Consider the following 24,196-nt stretch of genomic DNA (forward strand, 5'->3'; position numbering starts at 1 on the left):
AGAGCATCCAGGGCATTGAAAAAAACAAAATTTTGACACTACTCTAGGGACTGACAGGGCAAGCTATGATGCAATGGCCATTTCTTGCGTCGCAAGTTTCACGCGGCGTGCCATATCTAATTGTCCCCTTCTAATTTCCTGGCTGTTTTGCAATCTTGACCTGACGGTCGATTTATTATTATCATTTTGAGTAGATCCCGCCTCGGCCACCGGTGGATTTGCTCACATTCTCTTTGGTGTAAATAGGTATGATATCTATTTCACTTTCAGCTTATATTTTGAGTAGGTAGGTAGGTACAAGGGAAGTAAAATACGTTTGAACTTTATAAAACGTATAATGAAATCTGATAAATATTTCTCCATAAAGTTTAAGTAAAAATTAAATATACCTACATTTTCAGAGATCAGATTGATCAGATTCCCATTTGTTACCACTGGGCCCATTGGATAAAACTGGATGGATATTATTTTATGGGGCAATAAGACTTTCGTCCCATTTATTCCCATTGGAGACAAATGGGAATAGCCGCCATCCAGTTTTATTTAAAAATAGCGCGAAATTCAAAATTGTTGTAAGTAAACTTCCGCGTGTATTTTTATTGTGTTTAATTTTAATTTTAAGTATTGTAACCTTAAATACCTAATAAAAAGTAGGTACTCTTATTAGATAAATACTTTCATAGAGATCTAAGTATATCACATTCACATCCTATTATTTGGAAAAGCCATATGTAATTGTTATTCGGTTATTAATAGTGGTGAGCTACACTTAACACGATTTTTAGATCGGGGTGAAATTCCTCTTTCATTGCTGGCACGGTTATAGCTTCTACCTCAAGCCGATGTCTTTCCTTCATAGAGGCTCTAGAGGCTTTCTCAATCCATTGCGGCGTGAACTCCACGCAGCTTATAGTCTCTAGCTGCTCAACCATAGGCATTTTGATATTTCTAACGCGGCGCAGAAGATCTGTAGATGGCATGTTTTGGATGTAACCCAAGCAGAGAGTAGTGACTGCAGGCCTCTGGCACAATGCCGCTACGCCCCGTGCGCTCCAAAATGTATAACGTCCAGTGTCATTACTTATGTCCAAATACTCCAAACTTTTACATTTCACTAACTCTTCCAACATTTCGTCATCAACAGTTTCATTGCCACTAAGATAAAGCCGCTTTAACTTACGAAGTCGACATAGAGATTCAATAAATCCGCTAGTCTGGTAATCATTATCCCATCGTAACTCTAACGAGTCATAATAATAGTGACATAATGATAAACATTCTAACTCGGGCATTTCATTCAAAATTAAATGCACATGGGTGAACATGCTTAAGTAGTTGTTGTCTAGTGTCAAACTTCTCAAATTGTGCATGTTTTTGGTAGCACTCATAAAACAATTAAATAAGAAATACGTCCACATATAACTAATGTTCAAAGATTTCAAGCTATTCGGTTTAATTGTTAGCAAACTATCTCCATACAAATTAATATTACAGATCTCTAGTTCTTCACAATCAATATTTTTAAGTATTATAGCCATGTCATCATCTCTCAAATCAAATATATGTTTAAATGCTATCTTCTTCAAATGCTTGCATTGATTGAGTTGATCTAATGGGATAACAATCTGTTTTCCACTTTGCCTACCCTGAAAAAACTGGTTTAAGAAGTTTTGTTTTCTTTTTCTTTGACCAACAAACTTGATACAGTGCAAGTATTTACATTTCAGGGATATAAGGTCAAAATATTCCTCTTCCTGCCTTGAAGTAAATACATTATCTATAGAACCGCCCCATTTCTCGATGATTGCACAAGCAAATGAAATGGAACATGCGTCAGCACTGATTTGTATTCTTCGGTGGTAGCTACAGCTCTCACTTTTATCACTACTACCATATTCGGCAAGTAGAGATGCATCTCTATCAAAAAGATCATAAAAGCTCACTGTGTAAATACTCTGCATATATTCATCAATTGCAATCTGCCACCTTCGGCAGACCCGTTCAGAGCGCACCAGCTCTTTTAGGGGCACGTGATCCAGAATCGCTCGGGCACAAACATCTATACTAAGTACCCTTAGTACTGGGACCCCATAGTTTACATCTTCTTCATATGTATAATCTTCCACAGGTTCAAAGATTGTGTCAGCATCATGCTGCCGGAGACAGCAGCTCATAAAAGAACTGGAATGAAAAATAAATAAGACATTTAAATCATTTTTGTAGTATTTAACAGTCCCAAGACATATAAATACTGTGCACAAGCATTAATTTTTAAAAAGTAGGTCAATCGGATCCATGTACAAACAATACTTTGACAGACTCTGATCTAAGTCCAGAACTAACGATTGCAAAGATAAAGATAGTTTATTATGAAAGTAGGTACAACACGCTTTTGAATATAGCTACAGCGGCTCCAACCCTACACCTCCGCCTCGAAAAGATTTAAATCCTCCCTCAACTGGAGAAGGTATCCCAATATGGGGTATCAAAATAAAATAACAACCAATTCTATATTTTCCATTGACAACCGGACTATAAAATGGACGAAAGCAGGATGAAGGCAAGTTTTAGTTGCTTATTACTTTGCCATGAATGAATACCGTGTACACCGAGTTTAATATAAAAATGAAAAACTATAATAACGTTAATAACTATAAATAAACAAACAACGTATGACAATGACAGATTGTCACTTGTCAGTAACATTAACTTTTTTTTAATTTTAAAATTCGGCATCCTGGCGTATGAGACCTTAAGACCGTAAGTGCCCCAAACCACGAGCGCTTTTTCAACGCGCGTTAAAAAAGCGCTTGAATCTATCTGCACTCTAAATTCAATTTAATGACCAAGGCTTAAAATCGAAAATCCAACACCGCTTGGTAAAAAGCGCCAACGCCATCGTGTGAATAAATACACATGTATCCATTTGGGTCATTCAAACGCTTTTTTAACGCGCGTTGGAAATGCGCTGGTGCAAATGAGGCCTAATAACATGGTAATAACCAAGTATAGCTGGTCAACCAAATCTTGTCAGTAAAAAAAGGCGCAAAATTCAAACTTTCTATGGGACGATATCCCTTCGCGCCTACATTTTTCAAATTTGCCGCCTTTTTCTACTGTCAAGATCTGGTTGACCAAGTATAATAACGAAATACCCGATTATTACAAAAAGTTGTGGTTTGTTTTCGCATTGTACCGCAGTGTCATTTTCGTTTGCAATATTAAGAAAAGAGATAGATCATAAATATTTTTGCAAAGATGGTATTGTGAGGATTTTATAGTTGTTCAAACCAAATTTGTCAGTAAATAAGAAAAAAAAAAACTCATCCTTTTCTTTTGGGCACTAGTATTAGTGTAAGACAAAGATATACTTGGTCAACCAGATCTTGACAGTAGAAAAAGGCGGCAAATTTGAAAAATGTAGGCGCGAAGGGATATCGTCCCATAGAAAATTTGAATTTCGCGCCTTTTTTTACTGACAAGATTTGGTTGACCAGCTATAGTATGATTCTCTCTGAAATGAGACAGTCCTTTGACAAACTATATTTCGTCATTAGCGATTATGGTATAGGTGTGTTGGCAACATTATCTTCCATAGCGTCGCTCTAACGTCAAAATCAAAAGCACAAAATCGAAAGGCAGAACGTCAAATTTACTTGATTATTACTAAAAATTAGTAACGTTAAGTGTTCTAGGAATAAGAACCACTTCAAATCAAGTGTTCTAGAATAATTCCTTCATCTTGAACTTAAAGTAACGTAACGCAAGCTTAGTGATTATCAGTAAACGTGTAATGGAGTAGAGTGAAGTCCGTGTGATCACCTCGTACGTGTAATATGGCTCAAAGGTTCCCTCCAGGTGGCCCTCCTGTAGGTCCGAGCGGGCCCGGCGGGCCGGGTGGGCCAGGGCCAGGTCCGGGGCCGGGCCCGGGCGGGCCGGCCGGCGCGGCGCTGCCGCCGCAGCCGCGATACGCGGGGGCTGCGCCGCCGCCTAACGCCATGCCGCCGCGGCCCTATCCTGGACCTAATTTTCCGGTAAGTCCCTATAAAAGGACTATTTGTGAATGACACATTTATTTTTATTGAACAAGAATGATAACATTGCAATTCTAAGTATGATAGGCCTAGGAATTTGGTTGTTTATAAATATGCCATGAAACAAAAATGTTGTTAGTCATTTAAACTGCAGATTGTTGATGAAAATGACTATTGTTTATTGTAAATAATTAAATATACTTACCAAAACAAAACAAGACCACTTTTGAGTGTCCACGTGGCAAGCTTCAATGGATAAAATGTAAAGTTAGTCGACTTGAAACACAAAAAGCTGCATTCAGGATTCAGTTCTGTCTTTGAATATTTGTATATTCAAAGACAATATGGTTATTTAATTGGTATGAACACTATTAATCTGTAAGTTTATTGTTTCATTAAATAGTTAAAGAATTACATGCCTTACCCTAGGCCTAGGCTAAGGGTGGGCAAGTCACCCTAGCTCACAAAATGGTGTATTTATTGTTTAATTTTCATTACAAATCCTGGGAGACTGTTATCGGTGTTGGTGTGAAGCTCCTCATTATGGAGCAAAACATGCACAGGCAGCTTATAGCTGATACGTGCACATCAATGTCCACATGTGTTTTGTCCATTTCGCTAGTGTTCATTAACCCGTGGAGCGCCCGAACCAAGAATAGTATGGAGTTACTATCACACGTGTCTTGTTAGGGCGCTCCACGGGTTAAATCATTCTTTTTTAAAGAGTTTACTGAAACATGTTGAGCATTACCAACTTAAAAAATATAAGTGTCGGTATACATTCAGCGCCACTTGCACCATTTCACTGAACCCGGGGTTAACCCATTAAACCTGGAGTTACCATGCTTACCAGTACAATTTGACGTCGTGTTAATGGTTTAACCGCTTAACCTCAGGTTAGTGGGATGGTGCAATTGGCTCTTAACCCCTCAACTGCCTCGTCCCGTATCCGACCCAGACAATTTGGACTGTAATTAACAGTTGAAAGGTTATTAATTCAGTAGCAAATTTTTTACAGTGGCGTTCGAGGGGTTAATATATTGTGTGAAATTATAGCAACGCAGCGGCTTCACCCCGCCACCTGTGTCAGCCGGCGGCACGCCGCGCCCCGCACCATACGGCTCCGCCCCGCACGCCGCGCCCCACGCGCCGCCGCACGCCCCGCCCCACGCCCCGCCGGCCGGCGGGCAGCTGCGCCCCGCGCCCGGCCCCGCGCCGCCCGGCGGCAAGCGCCCGCCGGACAACAGGAGCCCGCTGCCGCCCCAACATAAACCGCCCAATATGTACAATAAGTTAGTATTTTTCGCAGTACAAAAACCCTTAAGACTCCATCACATAGGCCCGTTTTGCGAGCGGGGCCGCGGCCGCCCGCCCGCATCGCGCCTTGTGGACGCCGGCAGAACGCGCGCGTCGCGCCAACGTCACGCTCGCTACCCAAACCGTTCGCAACGCGCGCTGTGTTGTGTGTGACTGCGCTGGCGCGATCAAAGCGCAACCTCGTCAGCAGAACGCGCCTGTGTGACGGAGCCTTTACGCTGTATGCCAAAAATCCATTTTATGCCAAAAAAATATCTCATGACTATTAGCCAACCGAGCTTCTAGCGATCAACCCTTCTGGTCTCGCTCTAATTCAGCCCAACAGCTAGTAGGTAGCTCACTCTCGACGACCGTTGCCAAGAGTGTACAGTCGTGTACACTCTTTGCAACAGTACGAATAATGCAATCATCACTTTCGGTTGGAAACCGCTGGATGGAAGACACGGCTCGGCCGGATATACAATCGCCATCAGATATATTGGAGCGGCTGAGGTGCCCAAAAATATCTGAACACGCACTCTAACGCCTTGATAATAGAAGCGTGTTCAGATACTTGTGAGCACCTTGGCCGCTCCTTTAATTCTTAATTCTGCCGATCCAATGGTCCAATGGTTTCCAACAAAAAACGGTTTGATGGTTGCGTTATTTGTTTCACCTCTCCAAATCATGGTCTATAAAAATTATACTATCCGTTACAAACTTTAACCTTGCCTATCTATTACAGCGAGTACGCAGCCGGCGGTGGCAAACGCAAGAAGCGTCTAGCGGACAAGATTCTCCCTCAAAAGGTCCGAGACCTGGTCCCCGAGTCCCAAGCCTACATGGACCTGTTGGCGTTCGAGAGGAAACTGGATGCCACCATATTGAGGAAGAGGCTGGATATTCAGGAGGCGCTGAAGCGGCCCATGAAGCAGAAACGAAAGCTGAGAATCTTTATATCTAACACCTTTTACCCAGGTATGTTCTCTTGGTCAAAAAACACAATAAACTTGTCATGGACTCGACTGTCGACGTGATAGTTACTTATGACACTATACTCGGATTATCTTATCATGGCTTTTTTATGTGCATAAAAATCATAACCATCATAGATAATATCGCCACTGTCACCTCATCCTCATCAGGCAGGCGGGGCCTGTACCAAAAACGGTGTCTCCCCATTACCCATTACATTCCCGGTGTGTACCATAAATCGGTAATACAGTTCTACACCATTGGTCCGTTTATATATTGAAAGTATTGAAACAGTAGTTTTGTTTAACAGGTCAGGGCGACAATGCGGTGGCATCATGGGAGCTGCGTGTAGAGGGGCGCCTGCTCGACGATGCTAAAGGAGACCCTGGCAAAGTGCCACAGGTAGATATCAGTTGAGGGACGACTAGACCTGGAACACCGCACAAATAACAATATGACAACGTAAACGTGACAACGTAAACAAAACGACAAGGTAAAGTCTATTTTTTTATTCCGTAGACTGAAATGACATTTCATAGTATGAACATCATGTGTCATTTCATACTATGAAATGTCATTTCAGTCTACGGAATAAAAAAATAGACTTTAGACATGGAAAGCTTAGCCAATGTAATGTTGGTCTGCGGAGCATATGGACAGAATGATACTGTATTATTCTTATGCTAATATTATAACCCCAAAAAAGGGACGAATATGATTGTGTTTTTGTTACGGACAAAACTGGTTTGCAAAACTAACTTCTATTTCTGTGTTGCCAGGTGAAACGCAAATTCTCATCGTTCTTCAAGTCGCTGGTGATCGAACTGGACAAGGAGTTGTACGGCCCCGACAACCACTTGGTGGAGTGGCACCGCACCCTCACCACGCAGGAAACTGACGGATTCCAGGTACATCATCTTATTTAGACGACCGGTCTGGCCTAGTGGGTAGTGACCCTGCCTGCTAAGCCGATGGTCCTGGGCTCGAATCCCGGTAAGGGCATTTATTTGTGTGATGAACACTAATATTTGTTCCGGAGTCATGGATGTTTTCTATGTATATAAGTATGTATTTATCTATATAAGTATGTATATCGTCGGCTAGCACCCATAGTACAAGCTTTGCTTAGTTTGGGGCTAGGTTGATCTGTGTAAGATGTCCCCCAATATTTATTTATTTATATTTATTTATTTACAAAATTGTAGCCTTCCATAAGAGAAGGTTCCTTATGCCATAGAGAATACAGTCGCAACACACGTGACATCTAGTGTCAAGTAGCAGTACTGATAAATCCGCTACTTGACGCTAGATGTCGACTACGAAAATAATAATCATTTTGGTAACAAAATGGATGTATGGAGTGAGCACTCTATGCCTACTTATTTCTCTATGCTTTTACAAATTTGGAGTAATGTTCCTATTCAGGGTTCGAAGATCCTTTCGAGAATCCTTCACGATAATTATCCAATTACCGTTTTTGCTTGATAATTATCGATTTGATAATAACCTAATAAAATTAAAAAAAAAATAGCAAAAACGCTCCAATTATTTTTTACTATCAAAGAATTCAAAGAAAATAATAGCACCATCCATACCAGGGATAATTATCCGATGAACATCGGCAAAGACAATTATCTGGATAATTTCGAACCCTCTGGTACCATGGTATAATAATATACTCCGCCTGGTACTCTCTTCCGAGATTCGCGAATGACCTAACTGGCACTTGCCTACGTCATTATGCTGTTTACAGGTTCTCAAACTTTAAAATGTGGGAGAATTTTAACCAGCAGTGAAAATTATTTTAACGGCATTAATTTTAAGTTATTCATGTAGAAACATAGTAAAATAAAACAAATCTATACTGCACTTTTCACTCCTACTCTTACAGTTCCGAATAGAGCAGCCAACCATTTTCGTAACAAAACATTAATTACGAAGCTTACGACGTGAAAAGTTTGGAAAACACTGCGACTGCTGACACTGAGCGAGAAGGAAATAACAATTAACACGCGTTCGACAAGGACGGTCGGTCAGGGACAAAATGGCGGATTGTCAAATGTGACAGCGCTATCCTGTGTTGCCAGTAGTGTAAACAGAATTACCCGAACGTCTGAAATTTCTTTCGTGAATCGGAAGATATTGCTAACGAATAATTAAAAATGACGTGTTATTGTAAAATTTAAGATAAAATACATATAAATGAAAATTATTAAATTATAAAGAAATATATTAACTTATTAACCATAGATATAATGTACCCATGTAACATGTTATGTTGAAATAAAGTGGCAATGTTATTGTGACGTAGGCAAGTGACACTCTGGGAAGAGAAGACCATGTTTTATTAGACCATGCTCTGGTACTATTTTTGCTCACCAAGTTTTAAATTACAGGTGAAACGCCCCGGCTACAAGAACGTGCGTTGCACAATCTTACTCCTATTGGACTATCAGCCATTGCAATTCAAGCTAGACGGACGTCTGGCACGTCTACTCGGCGTCCATACTCAGACAAGACCTGTCATCGTGAACGCACTGTGGCAGTATGTCAAGACACATCGTCTGCAGGTCTGTATAGTCCATACATTTATAGAATATGTCCTACTGGACTATCAGCCGCATTCAAGCTAGATGGACGTTTGGCCCGTCTGCTCGGCGTCCACACACAGACTAGACCTGTCATCGTGAACGCGCTGTGGCAGTATGTCAAGACACATCGTCTGCAGGTCTGTATAGTCCATACGTTTATAGAATGTGTCCTACTGGACTATCAGCCGTTGCAATTCAAGCTGAGAGTCGATTTTTAGGGTTCCGTAGCCAAATGGCAAAAAACGGAACCCTTATAGATTCGTCATGTCTGTCTGTCTGTCTGTCTGTCCGTCTGTCCGTCTGTCTGTCCGTCCGTATGTCACAGCCACTTTTCTCCGAAACTATAAGAACTATACTGTTGAAACTTGGTAAGTAGATGTATTCTGTGAACCGCATTAAGATTTTCACACAAAAATAGAAAAAAAACAATAAATTTTTGGGGTTCCCCATACTTCGAACTGAAACTCAAAAAATTTTTTTTCATCAAACCCATACGTGTGGGGTATCTATGGATAGGTCTTCAAAAATGATATTGAGGTTCCTAATATCATTTTTTTCTAAACTGAATAGTTTGCGCGAGAGACACTTCCAAAGTGGTAAAATGTGTGTGTGTCCCCCCCCCCCCCCCCTGTAACTTCTAAAATAAGAAAATGATAAAACTAAAAAAAATATATGATGTACATTACCATGTAAACTTCCACCGAAAATTGGTTTGAACGAGATCTAGTAAGTAGTTTTTTTTTATACGTCATAAATCGCCTAAATACGGAACCCTTCATGGGCGAGTCCGACTCGCACTTTTTTGAATTTCGAGCGCTCGAAAGTCTGTGTCTGTAAAATAAAGATGTATTTTGATGTTAATCTGTTTATTATTTCATTCAAAAACCTGAACTTTTATTAATGATTGTACCCAGGATCCTCACGAACGCGAATGGGTCGTCTGTGACAAGTATCTGGAGCAGATCTTCGGCTGTGCACGTATGAAGCTTGCCGAGGTACGTTATATACGTATCAGGGATACAAATACAAATAATTTATTGAGAAAAGTATAGTACAGTGGTTGCTCTTAAAGACTAAGAATTTATAAAGACAAGTGATTTACAAATGCCTGAACTAGGCACCTAGGCAGGGATGTTGCGAACATCCGCATCCGCGGATGTCAAAAAATCTGCATCCGCAGCATCCCTGATACGTATTCACCACACCTGGTTGCAAATGATCTCTTCATTCTTCAATAACAGATGAGAAAGTGATATTTTACTCACAACTCGTCTGGCCTAGTGGGTAGTGACCCTGCCTGTGAAGCCGCGGTCCTGGGTTCGAATCCCGGTAAGGGCATTTATTTGTGCGATGAACAAAGATATTTGTTCCTGAGTCTTGGGTGTTTTCTATGTATTTATGTATTTGTATTTTATATATATCGTTGTCTGAGTACCCACAACACAAGCCTTCTTGAGCTTACTGTGGGACTTAGTCTGTGTAAGAATGTACTATATAAAAACAAAGCGTGGCAAAGTAATTTGATGCTAATTTTTAGTTGAGGAGTTAGTTATAGATTTTTAGCTTTTAGTTATAGCATGAGTACATGTTTTCTCAAAAATGGACTGCAAGGTTGACGTTGCCGGTTAAAAAATAGGTCGCGAAGTGCGTAGTTTATGGTCATTCAAAAAATTAAAAAGTTAAAAACATTGCAGTCTCGATTTCGGGACTGCAATGTTGCATACAAATTTCATTATTTAACGATTTCCAACCTTTTTAAAACTTTAAATGGCCATATCAAATGAAGGCATAGGTCCATTAAACAGCCAAACAGATGATCAGCACTTATTATTATAATGTTGGTACCGCGACTATTTAGGTGTCTCGAATACGTTGACGTATTTTCAGCAGAAAAATACACTTGTTTTTTTTTAAGGCGGCAAGCAAATCTTTTTAACGGTTTTACTTATTTCTGTGAAAATTACAACGTTGCTTCTGTAAAATATTTCTATTTCTTGCACCATTTTTGAGAAAAGCACTATATATGACTCGGCTGGAAGGCTACTTGCTGGCTTCGGATTCAATTAAACGGACTCCCAAGGTCGTCCGTTTAAAACGAATCCTCAGCCTGCAAGTAGCTACTTCCGAACCTCGACAATAATGTACTATTTAGCTTTTAGTTATAGCATGAATACGTTTAATTTGTTATTGCAGGTCCCGGGCCGCCTGGCCGCCTTACTGCACGCTCCGGACCCTATCGTCATCAACCACGTGATCGGCGTGGAAGCGCCGCACGACGCTAAACAAACCGCCTGCTACGATATTGACGTGGAAGTAAGTGGAAACAATGATCGATTGTAATATTTAAAACCTTCGCGTTTTGAACACATATTAACTCACATTTATAGACGGGTCTAACGTGAAATTTATTCAATTACCTTTATATACCGACGTTTCGACACAGGTTTCACTGGTCATGGTCGCGGCCAACTGATGTCCCAGCAAAATGTCAAAACAGAGATTTGTGCAACTACCCGACGAAAAGTGTATGAAAAAGTTTGGGGTAGACATCACATTTTCAAACCACCCACTACACATAATGTTAATTATTGTCAATAGTCCGACACGCAACACTCACAATATCCACGCACACGTCCGAAGATAGATCCTTTGGCTTTAACTTCTGTATCACTGGTTCCCAAGTTGGCGATAAGTTGAATCCATCCTCCCTGTTAAAATTCCTGGGGTGTTTCACACACACATACATGTATGGGGTGTGTATTGTTCCATACACTTTTCGTCGGGTAGTTGCACAAATCTCTGTTTTGACATTTTGCTGGGACATCAGTTGGCCGCGACCATGACCAGTGAAACCTGTGTCGAAACGTCGGTATATAAAGGTAAGGAATAAATTTCGCGTTAGTCGTCTATAAATGTGAGTTAATAAATGATCGATTGATTGTATAAAGGCGTGTCTCGATATCGCGCGGCCGCGAGCATTGTTCGACCGCGGCAAATATGTATTTTGGCTCGCGAGGCATTTTTAGGGTTCCGTACCCAAAGGGTAAAAACGGGACCCTATTACTAAGACTCCGTCCGTCCGTCCGTCTGTCACCAGGCTGTATCTCACGAACCGTGATAGCTAGACAATTGAAATTTTCACAGATGATGTATTTCTGTTGCCGCTATAACAACAAATACTAAAAACAGAATAAAATAAAGATTTAAGTGGGGCTCCCATACAACAAACGTGATTTTTGACCGAAGTTAAGCAACGTCGGGCGGGGTCAGTACTTGGATGGGTGACCGTTTTTTTGCTTGTTTTGCTCTATTTTTCGTTGATGGCGCGGAACCCTCAGTGCGCGAGTCCGACTCGCACTTGGCCGGTTTTTTTTTATGATATAGGAGGCAAACGAGCAGACGGATCACCTGATGGTAAGCGATTACCGCCGTCCATGGACACCCGCAACACCAGAAGGGTTGCAAGTGCGTTTTGGACATTACAACAAGATTCAAACTTCCTTGGCTATAATTTTGTATGGCGGGCGGCACGAGGCTAAAGAATATTTTTAATCGCATTTTGACATCTACAATTCTCATGAACTATGTACCTGATATTCATTAATTATCATAGCTGTAAGTAGGATTAGATTATTACTCGTACTCGGTGAGCATGATAGTTTAGTTGCTAGTATTAAGTTCAATGTTTTTGTACGCCGTTTGGCAAAATATAGTGAAACTGTACATATTATAAACTGACCGCCACTGTAATTCTACCTATATTTACAAATAAAACACTTACTTACTTACTTACAGGTTGATGATACGCTAAAGTCCCAGATGAACAGTTTCCTGCTGAGTACTGCCAACCAGCAGGAGATCCAGGGCCTCGACTCCAAGATACACGAGACGGTACCTGAAATATGTACTTCAATAATAGCCAGATCATCACAGAGTTCCTTTTTAGGGTTCCGTAGCCAAATGGCAAAAAACGGAACCCTTATAGATTCGTCATGTCTGTCTGTCCGTCTGTCACAGCCACTTTTCTCCGAAACTATAAGAACTATACTGTTGGAACTTGGTAAGTAGATGTATTCTGTAAACCGCATTAAGATTTTCACACAAAAATAGAAAAAAAAACAATAAATTTTTGGGGTTCCCCATACTTCGAACTGAAACTCAAAAATTTTTTTTTCATCAAACCCATACGTGTGGGGTTTCTATGGATAGGTCTTCAAAAATGATATTGAGGTTTTTAATATCATTTTTTTCTAAACTGAATAGTTTGCGCGAGAGACACTTCCAAAGTGGTAAAATGTGTGTCCCCCCCCCCCCTGTAACTTCTAAAATAAGAGAATGATAAAACTAAAAAAAATATATGATGTACATTACCATGTAAACTTCCACCGAAAATTGGTTTGAACGAGATCTAGCAAGTAGTTTTTTTTTAATACGTCATAAATCGCCTAAATACGGAACCCTTCATGGGCGAGTCCGACTCGCACTTGGCCGCTTTTTTAGCATTAGAAAAAGACGAATGTAAGGAATCGAATGGTACCCTTGCAAAGTTAAAATAAAACTTAAATTTTGAAACTTTCAGGTCCTCTATTTTTGTAACATTTCCGTATTTTATTTTAATATCCACATTATTGTGATAAATTGCTCATTTGCTGTCTATTTTACTAGATTTTGTTATAAAATTTAACATGTGTCATCATCCCTATTGCCATAGAGAAAAAAATACATAGAGTGCTCACTCCATACATCAGTTTTAGTACCAAAAAGACTATTAGCATATCTAGCATCGAGTAGCGGAACTATCAGTACTGCTACTTGACAATAGATGTCGCCACCGACCGGAAAGTCTTATGCTGTTGAGATAAGACTTTCCGGTCGGTGCTACATCTATTGTCAAGTAGCAGTACTGATAGTTCCGCTACTCGATGCTAGATGTAGACACTGAAATTAATAGTCTGAACTGATGTATGGAGTGAGCACTCTATGTATTTTTTTCTCTATGCTATTGCCGACAGGTGGATACGATTAATCAGTTGAAGACGCACCGCGAGTTTTTCCTCTCGTTCAGCAAGGACCCGCAACAGTTCGTGCACAAGTGGCTCGTCTCGCAGTCGCGGGACCTTAAGGTTATTATTTCATTTTACTTGGTAAATAGTAGTAGCTAAGCGAATATAGTGTGTAGAGAGTTACTGTCATGGTAAATAGGGAGTATTACTGCAATGTTTTGCCGCTAGAGTGCAGCACTAGCGACTTAAGTATACCTTAGAGTAGCTTACACATACTATAAAACTGTTTTTTGGCAAATTTTCACAGACAATCAAATACGACATTTTTGTCAACGATTTTGCTACTATGGAATTTATATGAAACACTAGCATGTGTTAAATCAAATAACCTACTACATATTTATAGTTTTATTCGGGTACTAAAATAGAAATTGTGACTAACAATAACTGCTGTCTACGTTTCTCTATCAAGGCGAAAACACACTTATCCCACGTGCGCAACGTATGCAATGCATTATGACATCTGAACCCTGAAATTTGTATGCTTAGAAACATACTTGTCATACGCAACGCAACACATGACAAGTATGGTTCTAACTAAGCACACAACTTTCAGGGTTCATATTGTCATAATGCATTGCATACGCAACGTACGTGGGATAAGTGTGTTTTCGCCTTTAATCTTCTGGTGGTTTATTTCATGCATGGAAATAATTTATTCTAAATACAGTCTAATGTGTACCCTATTCTCTTTGCCCATACGGTAGCGTTTAGCATACAATGATTGATTGTCATAATGTAATGTTACGCATAAAACTCTTTTCGCATAGTTTTTCTCCAGCTGAAACAGAAAGTACTTTCGAAAATATTTTGCATAGGGTGTGTAGAACAGGGTAGGTTAGGTTAGGTTTATTTTATAATTTTTCAGAAATGTCAATAGTTTCAGCACAATAACAATTATGCGAAATGAGTTTTATGCGTAACATTACATTATGACAATCAATAATAATCTACCTCGCACAACGTATCAGCATTGCGATACAGCGAGGAAATGTCGCCAGCATCCTTGGTACAATGCCTCAAGGGCCTATTTTAGATTTAAGCTAGTTTTTAATTTCTTTTAGTAATACACTGTATATATCTTGTTTGTAAATAAATTATTAAAAGATATCAATTATTATGCGACCCAATATGGACCCCAATGTGACATTTACCGTGTTTTACAGACGATGAATGGCGGCGGTGGCAACCCTGAGGAGGAGCGTCGTTCAGAATTCTACGCGCAGCCCTGGGCCGGCGAGGCCATTGCCCGCTACCTGTCCGGCAGACTTACGCAGCGCCGGCAGCAACTAGACGCGGCCCTTACCCCACATCTCACTAGACTGTAGAATCGTATAACTATACACTGAATGTGTTAGATCTAAGAATAAACGGTTTTGTAATCATGTCCATCGAGTTTCCTTAAAGCTTTGGATTCCTCCGAAAACGGTGCCGTCATATGACGGCCGCTATATAGCGGTGAATGACGTCACTAGAACGTTGTCTATGTAAACAAGATGGCGCGGTTTCCTAGATGGCGTTGATTGTCAACGTAACGTAAAAAAGCGGTGCCGTCATTTGGATGACGGCCGCCATGACGGTGTCGATAGTTTCGTGAACGTTTTATTAGATAGCGGTGACGCCATTTTGAATAAATGACACGAGATTTGAATAAATGATTCCGTACTACGATTATTTTCCTCTTCTGATATTTCATCCTCCAAGTAAATTATAGATGATCAAGCAAATCTTGTCAGTAGAAAAAGGCGCGAAATTCAAATTTTCTATGGGACGATATCCCTTCGCGCCTACATTTTTCAAATTTGCCGCTTTGACCTTGGTGGATGACGGTGTGTTATGACGCCGTGGTACTTTCCACATGTCGTCACCGTAAAGACGGCCGTCTTTTGCGGCCGCTATATGACGGCACCGCTTGGAGGAATCCAAAGCTTTACGTTTGAATCCCACACTGCTCACATGGCTAATACGTAGTTGAACACAGCGCTATCTAGCGAGTAACTCGTAAACTAAACAATAATTCCTAGAGAAATCTTAATAGCGCGGTTCAGGATATTTTGTACACGGAACAGCGCCATCTAGTACACACCTGCGGACGCAGCATATTCCATTTTTATCGCCTGTCACTGTGCCCGTCACTTTCGCACTTTACATACTTGTTAGAACGTGATAAGCGAAAATGCGACCGTGCTACCGCCGCTCGTCTGAATGTGAATTAATTGTTGACTTATCCGTCAACGTTTCTCTACAACAGCCAACAGTTTGCAAAGGATATTCATATCTCAAACAATATGTTTGCTCTTAGATAACATACTACTGTCACTGTCACGTGACTATATTTGGTTATACAGAGATTTACGCTTAAAAAATTGTATACTGCTTCTGAATTTTTGTTGCTGCTTCAGGTTTTATTCTTAGGGTATTTAGGAAAGCCGGTAGGAATCGAGTGCAATGGGATACCCTCCTCCAATCGAGGGGGATTTAAATCTTTTCGAGGCAGAGGTGTGGGGTTAGAGCCGGTGCATGTAGCTTTATTTCGCGTTCATAAGCGCATTGTAATATATGCCTACTTGAATAATAAACTATAGATGGTCAAGCAGATCTTGTCAGTAGAAAAAGGTGGCAAATTTGAAAAAGCGGCTAAGTGCGAGTCGGACTCGCCCATGAAGGGTTCCGTATTTAGGGGATTTATGACGTATTAAAAAAAACTACTTACTAGATCTTGTTCAAACCAATTTTCGGTGGAAGTTTGCATGGTAATGTACATCATATATTTTTTTTAGTTTTATCATTCTCTTATTTTAGAAGTTACAGGGGGGGGACACACATTTTACCACTTTGGAAGTGTCTCTCGCGCAAGTTATTCAGTTTAGAAAAAAATGATATTAGAAACTTCAATATCATTTTTGAAGACCTATCCATAGATAGGGCTTGGGTTTGACGAAAAAAAATTTTTTGAGTTTCAGTTCTAAGTATGGGGAACCCCCAAAAAAAATTTTTTTTTTCTATTGTGTGAAAATCTTAATGCGGTTCACAGAATACATCTACTTACCAAGTTTCAACAGTATAGTTCTTATAGTTTCGGAAAAAAGTGGCTGTGACATACGGACGGACAGACAGACAGACATGACGAATCTATAAGAGTTCCGTTTTTTGCCATTTGGCTACGGAACCCTAAAAATGTAGGCGCGAAGGGATATCGTCCCATAGAAAATTTAGATTTCGCGCCTTTTTCTACTGACAAGATTTGCTTGGCCATCTATATCTTATCTTCCGCTATTTTGCTAGCTACTTATAGAGCATTGTTTGTTTAAAAATGGTTACGCAGTTTTCTTTTTTGTGATTTTTATCAAACAAACCTGATCTATAAATAATTTTATTGTGGCACATTGTATGAACAATTTTTTTGCCGAAATTACTTATAACTAAAACGCGAAGGACAATTTTCAGATCGAGTCCTATCTGAGAAAGAATCCCAAAAAGTACGTTTTGAGACTTCATATTTTTTTGGCTACAAAAATAGCGGAAGTCGCTTCAGCTAAAAGACAGCCCAGTTACCAGCTTTTCTGATTACTCCGCAGACAATACATGAGGTCACTGGGAATGTGGGAATCTAATCTCCTCAAATAGAGTGTGAAAATCAGCGTAAGTATCTCACTTGTTGGCTCATAAAACGCTATTGTCAACTGAAATTCTAAAGTGCACCGCGAGGCCGTGTAAACAAACTACATAATATAACTCCAGATAACGTGTTTTGATAGACACCTGCCATTTGTGGAGCGTGTACTGGGGTGTTGATCCGTCTTTATAGTTAAAAACACTTAATAACTTTCAATAGAGAACAAAATACGACGAGAAGATAATTAAAACTTAACGCGGTCACCCCAAAGTATAAAGCCTTAAGGTAAAAAACTTTTGAAGTACCCATGGTACTGAGTATAATTTAAGTGTGTGCGAACTGTGCGAAGCATTTGACTCCGAGAAGAGAATTATAAGTATTATAACATAACGTGGCTACCCCAAAGTATAAAGCCCTAAGTCGAAAAACTTTAAAAGTACCCATGGTACTGAGTAGAAGTGTGTGCGCAGTGTTTGAATTTTAACGGAATATTAATTACAATTTTGTAAACAATTTGCAATGTTTTGTGCTTTTTTTAGTTTACTATATTTCTTATTATCCCTCAGTAATTTTATCTACATGTGCACTGAGTAGAAATACGACTAAGTATTAGGTTTGGGCTGTAAAGTGACAGTTCAAACTGAACAGACGGAAATCATGTCTCTGTCATCACAAGAGGTCTCCGCACCGCGACGTGGTAAATACCTACCTCACATTATTTCCTAGTTCTTTTAATGTAGGTAACTACGATGGTGATATGTTATACGCGCAGGAGCCTCCGGAGGAATCAAATGTTAAGAACAATAGGGTATATTGTCGCTGAATTCAGGCGCTGCACATGAAACTGTAAATATTATTATGTGCTTTTTGATAAATAACTGTGTGTCAGATTAATCTCAATGAAAGACTCTCAAGTAGGCCATTGTCATGATGAAGTATCTCTGTATTATGTAAATACTTACAGGTATTTACTTTACAAACAATTTAATATTTCTACGTCGGAGGAATGAAAGAGAAATTGACGCTAAAAACTGTGCTGAATATCTATAAATAAAATTCTCGCATTGGGTTTTATTATAATTTTGTTTCATCAAAACTAACCAACAAGTCCAACAACTGTGACTGCGGCAATTTGAAATGGCCTTTTTAAAGGATCAGCCTCATCGAAGTTTACGTTTAAGCACTGATTATAGTGATTATGCACTAAATTGTACGAATGTTGTGTGTGTCTAAAACGTAGCTCATTATACAACTCATAGTATCGCTATACAGCGAGGAAACGCGGCCAGGCTTCTGGGCATTCTGCCCGTTGACGGCGTTTTAGGGCAAATTTTTTACCTGTAGCATAAGTTAGTGTAGTGTATATAGTAGCGTAGTAGGTAGGTTTAGTAAGGTTTATTATGTTGTTTTTTTAGTTTTCTGTGATAATAAACGACTATACACTCATAATCACTCACTTCGCGTAATCGCTGCATCATAATCCCATAAATTGGAATTTTAACACTTTACATATGTGACATTCCACGAGTAAAGGTACCTTAATGGCGGTCGGCGCTTACGTCGCGTAGCACCGCATTCGTATTGGAGCGAAGTTAATAATAGCATAAGCGCCAACCGCAAAAAGTACCTTTAACCACGTCACATATAGTTACTGTCATCTGACAGATCTTAATTTGTCACTGTACAGCAAACAGCCGCTGGAGTTGTGGACCCGACTACACAGCGCGCGGCGTGCTATTAGCAGAATGGGCGGGTACCGCACTTCTGGTGTTGTTAAGCTGTCTTCCAGCATGCGCTGGCGCGCCGCAGTATGCGCGCGCAGGCGCCGCGGGTCTTGCTGTAGCGCTGCTAGTTCAGGTACCTAATATACTGTCTAACACTTCGTCCATGACAACGCACTCTCAACGCTGACGGCCATAATTCGGTTTCAAAAATCTTATCGATATGTGCTAGAATTTGAACTCTATCACCTCGTTTTGGAAGCCGCACCTTACTCACCTCAAATAATTTATTTTTGTGCTACCTACTTCATATCATGTCACGTAGCAATAATATTATGAAATCACTAAAAGGAGCTTTCAAATAGATCAGTCGGCAAGGAGTCCATCTTGAATACAAAACCTGTGTTCGATACCTAGGTGTCCAATTAGATAAACGACTGAGCATGAACGAACACGTCAAAAGCGTTGTAAGAAAAGCTAAAAGTGTCAGAGGAATGTTAGCACCTATAATCGGCTACTACTCCAATGTAAACATAGAAACCAAACTAAAGCTTGTTCAGGCATGTCTCCTGCCCATACTAGACTATGGAATAGTACAACTACTCCCTCGAGTAAGTAAGACGAACCTTTTAACGCTTGAAAGGCAATACCGCATGGCTCTTAAGTCTGCGGGAGGTTTTCCTCGTTCAATACCAACAGAAATGTTATGGGATTTACTAGATGAAGACCCATGGCATCTCAGAATTCATGACTTACACCGAGACATGCTAGATAAGCTAAATAATTTGTGCATCCCGGGACTAGAAAACCCTGGTCCACAATATATTAAATACGGCCAATACAACCCGATGATGTACAGCAACAGAATCGGCGAAATAGATTACGTCAGTAAAAAAGATAGACATAAATACGTGAGTAAAAGGAGTCTACCCTCAAGGGAACGCATTTTAAAATAAAATTAAGTAACAATTAAAAAAAAAAGTGTAATTACATTACTAACGTAGGTTATAAGTTATAACACTTTCCTGTGAGCTGCAAATTGGCTACACGACATAAAATAAATGTATAGATCTTTAAGACACATTACATTAAGGACACACCCCTTTTGGCGGACATATTTGTATGTAACAAAAATGATAAATAATAAAGAACTTTCTATTCTATTCTATTCTATTCTATTACAGTATTCGGCTATCAGGCCCCGTAGACAACATGCCAATCGCTAACGTTTCGTAGCGAACGAAACGCAGCTGTCACTGTCTCTCCAATATGAAAGAGTGATAGAGAGATATAAAGCGATTCGATGGCGAAGCGTCAGCGTTTGTCGCCTTGGCTAGGCCGCCAGTGCTTCACCATCTAATTAATTTTTAGGGTTCCGTACCCAAAGGGTAAAAACGGGACCCTATTACTAAGACTTCGCTGTCCGTCCGTCCGTCTGTCGCCAGGCTGTATCTCACGAACCGTGATAGCTAGAGACAGTTGAAATTTTCACAGATGATGTATTTCTGTTGCCGCTATAACAACAAATACTAAAAACAGAATAAAATAAAGATTTAAGTGGGGCTCCCATACAACAAACGTGATTTTTGACCGAAGTTAAGCAACGTCGGGCGGGGTCAGTACTTGGATGGGTGACCGTTTTTTTTGCTTGTTTTGCTCTATTTTTTGTTGATGGTGCGGAACCCTCCGTGCGCGAGTCCGACTCGCACTTGTTTTGTATTCCAGTGTTTCGACCACATATCCGGCGCCATGCTGAACCCAACCGTCCTCCTCGCAGCAATGCTATCTCGGCGCGTGGCGCCTGGCTTGGGCGCCGGCATGTTCGGCGCCCAGCTGCTGGGCGCCGTGACGGGCACCGGCCTGCTGCGGCTGCTGGCGCCCGGGTCTGACGCCGCTGACTTGTGTCTGACATTGCCTATGGATACCCTATCTGTGTACAAGGTATTTTTTTTGTCAGAGGTGGAGGTAATTCTCATTGGATACTTCCGGCCCGGTATCCGGTAGCATGCCCGACTCGGCTAGTGTACTGGAGATTCTTCTCCCAGCCGACTACGGACTAAACCACTCCACCCTGTAGAGTATTTTGTTGTCAGAAACTCGGCGCTATCGGTATACGCGTTGTTTCTGGGTGTGTAGTTGTGTAGAGCTTAGCTATGCTGATGTTGTGTAGTCCCCGGCGTCCCCGATCGGAAATTGATCGCCTTTTATGTTCATTCTGGGGTTGGAGCTGCAGGTTCTGTCCCGGTGGCATTCCCACACTATTCTCCTCAAATCTTCTCTTTTCCTGCAGAATAAAGGATGACTCACGCTAGACGGGGTCAGGCCCGTGCCGAGGCGACCGACATGTCATTTTCTATGATGGCTGATCGGTGATCAAAGGTGCTTTCCATAGAAAACGAAGCACCGGAAGCTCCGGCCCGACCCCGGCCCGGTATAGCGTGAGTCATCCTTAAAAGGACATAGCTAAGGGTCAGTTGCACCAATTACATCGAACTGATCAACGTCACTCAAAGAGATTGGTCACGATTCACGAACCAATGTCATGGATGTCCATTTAAAAAAATATTAGTAACCAATAACAACCTTATTAACCTCAATTTTTTTAATTAACAGGCGGTGTGCATTGAGGCCGTACTGGGAGGGCTACTGGCGCTAGCCAACATGGCGTCATGGGACCCTCGCAATCGACTGCTAGCCGACTCCTGGCCACTACGAATAGGTCTGAGTGTTGCTGGCCTGTCTATTATCGCGGTCCGTATCAACAAATACTTCTCTTTTGTTCTCATGATTAATGGATGTCACGACTGTGGACACTCTTCACCAGTGCTCTCCAAGCCGCTCTATCTGGTCCAGTATACATATAATAGCCTGGAATATGGCTTTAGTTTCTGACGTTATTGGTCACTCAACGCGTGTATTGCGTTCACAACGGGTAGTCTTTCGAACACAACTAAATGAGCAATACACGGGGTGAAAACATCTGACGGCTAAATTAGATAATTATTTACCTTTTCCTTTTATGATTTCTTTAGTGACAACTCTTGCAATATATTTTAGTTGACTCCTGAATGGGCTGAATGCTTCAAGTACCTAGATCTAGTCTTCATGGTGGCAACATACTTACTTTACTCTTTGGTGGCAACTCAACGATTGTGCCTTATTTGTATGAAAAGCGCTGCCAAGTACGAAACTCCTAGACGAAATATTACGGTTTTTATCAAAAACTAAAATCCAACATATACCTACAATTAGCTAAATGTTTATCTCTTTCAAACCGTCTTCTTTCCGCACGCCCTATGTCCCAGTACACTATGTCCATTCAATATGAGATTTTAGGTACCTAGGTTAGGTTCTTCCTTTTATAAGTGTTTGTTTTCAGGGTCCCCTGACGGGTGCCAGTATGAACGCAGCGCGCAGCTTCGGGCCTGCACTGTGGAGCGGGAACTGGGAGCACCATTGGGTGAGGCACAAACGCCACAAACCCTTGACTCTAGCAAAAATTCGCACTTTTATTTTAAATATTTCGCCATCATATCAAAACGACACCTCACGGAGTCTGAAGAGCAAAAGTAAATGTCATTATATCTCCACTTTCCGCGTAGTGGCTGGCCCTTAATAATAATAGTTTTTCAGATTTTTTGTAACAATTTTGTCAGCTTGAGTAACTGCCCCATTCCAAATTAACGGCTATCTAATCGTTCCCTACTCATTTCTAGTTTCTGTACTGACTCAGCGGCAAAAGGAGAGGCTTTATACAGTCGACCAAAAAAAACCTATTTATCTTTCAATTTTGGGGTAAGTGCAGTCAGCAGCAGAAGTTGCTAAGCGGGCAAGGTGTTCAAAATTACCTTGACACGCTCTTATTCTCTTAACAATAAAGTTGCGTCAAGATCAGCTTGAACACCGCGCCCGCTTAGCAACTTCTGCTGCTGACTGTACTAAAAAAATACAATATCTGGGTTTTCTGTAATGGTTATAAGCTTTTGGGGCCCCCTTCCCATCCGCGAAGGTGTATTTTTTTTAGTTTTAATACGTCCGCTCTCAGGTTAGAGGGTGTACGTATTTTAGTTTTAACACGTCACTTTCTTTCTGTCTAGATATACTGGGTGGGTCCTCTAAGCGGGTCACTCCTGTGCACGCTTCTCTACCGCAGCATATGGGCGGTCGACGGTATGCCGCCGGCGCGCGCGGCGCCCGACGTCAACGCAGCGTGGCCGCTGCGGCGCGAGCGCGTGTCGCTCGGTCCCGCGGTGGAGCCACATAAGACCCATTATTCCGTGTGAAAACGATTTTGAATGTTGGAATAAAAATCTTAATTTGCTTTAATTTCTACACCCCTGCTTACGACGTTGACTTTGACGTGTCAAAGTGTAAAGTTGATATAATAAACGTCACATTTTCATAGGAACTAGATTTTATGGTGATAATCCACACTTTGTCATAGCAAAATCTGTGCAGACTGCAGAGTTAGCTTGGTCCAACTCTTATAAGCCTATATGGACGTTAACAACGACATCTGACGACGATGAACATAAGTTAGGTTTATTGGTTTTATTGACCGAAGCGTAGTACTAGATGGCGCTAGTGGCAATTAATTTTATACCGGTAATTGACCGAAGCGTAGCGAATTGCTACGTTTTGACTCGGGAATTTTGCTTTTGTATGTCCGGATGTTCTCCTCTGCAGGTAGGGTTGCCACATCGAAAGGCGCTATTATCGGGAAGAAATAAAAAAAATTCGGGATTGTGGGCCTTAAGTCGGGAAAAAAAACCATTAAAAACAACGATATTTTACATTATTGGCACTACGTCAGCTGCTCTGCCCAATCTCGCTACGCGCGCTGACGGGCTCGACGCGGGTCGCTTGCTCGCTCGACGACAGTTCGGAACTTGAAATTATT

At 40.9% G+C, this 24,196-nt stretch overlaps 3 protein-coding genes across 3 annotated transcripts; 2 read left to right on the forward strand and 1 right to left on the reverse strand.

The window, feature by feature from the left end:
- Positions 1 to 735: 735 nt before the first annotated feature.
- LOC134649190 (uncharacterized) lies at positions 736 to 2,642 on the reverse strand. Its single transcript, XM_063503907.1, has 2 exons — positions 2,583 to 2,642; positions 736 to 2,181 (listed from the first exon to the last, which is right to left on the reverse strand). Exons 1-2 carry the CDS (start codon positions 2,588 to 2,590, stop codon positions 750 to 752), a joined length of 1,440 nt encoding a protein of 479 aa, XP_063359977.1. The 5' UTR covers positions 2,591 to 2,642; the 3' UTR covers positions 736 to 749.
- A 956-nt stretch (positions 2,643 to 3,598) lies between these two features.
- On the forward strand, positions 3,599 to 15,292 carry LOC134648611 (brahma-associated protein of 60 kDa). The gene is made up of 11 exons (XM_063503094.1): positions 3,599 to 4,034; positions 5,091 to 5,326; positions 6,076 to 6,308; positions 6,616 to 6,707; positions 7,085 to 7,213; positions 8,702 to 8,875; positions 9,811 to 9,891; positions 11,090 to 11,209; positions 12,692 to 12,787; positions 13,909 to 14,019; positions 15,126 to 15,292. Exons 1-11 carry the CDS (start codon positions 3,837 to 3,839, stop codon positions 15,285 to 15,287), a joined length of 1,632 nt encoding a protein of 543 aa, XP_063359164.1. The 5' UTR covers positions 3,599 to 3,836; the 3' UTR covers positions 15,288 to 15,292.
- A 2,899-nt stretch (positions 15,293 to 18,191) lies between these two features.
- On the forward strand, positions 18,192 to 23,579 carry LOC134649111 (aquaporin-like). Its single transcript, XM_063503827.1, has 6 exons — positions 18,192 to 18,272; positions 19,263 to 19,432; positions 21,022 to 21,237; positions 21,910 to 22,047; positions 22,676 to 22,756; positions 23,394 to 23,579. The coding sequence occupies exons 1-6, from the start codon at positions 18,233 to 18,235 to the stop codon at positions 23,577 to 23,579; spliced, it is 831 nt and encodes a 276-aa protein (XP_063359897.1). The 5' UTR covers positions 18,192 to 18,232.
- The last annotated feature ends 617 nt before the right edge of the window (positions 23,580 to 24,196 follow it).

Source organism: Cydia amplana, chromosome 6, assembly GCF_948474715.1.
Source record: "Cydia amplana chromosome 6, ilCydAmpl1.1, whole genome shotgun sequence".
NCBI lineage: Eukaryota > Metazoa > Arthropoda > Insecta > Lepidoptera > Tortricidae > Cydia > Cydia amplana.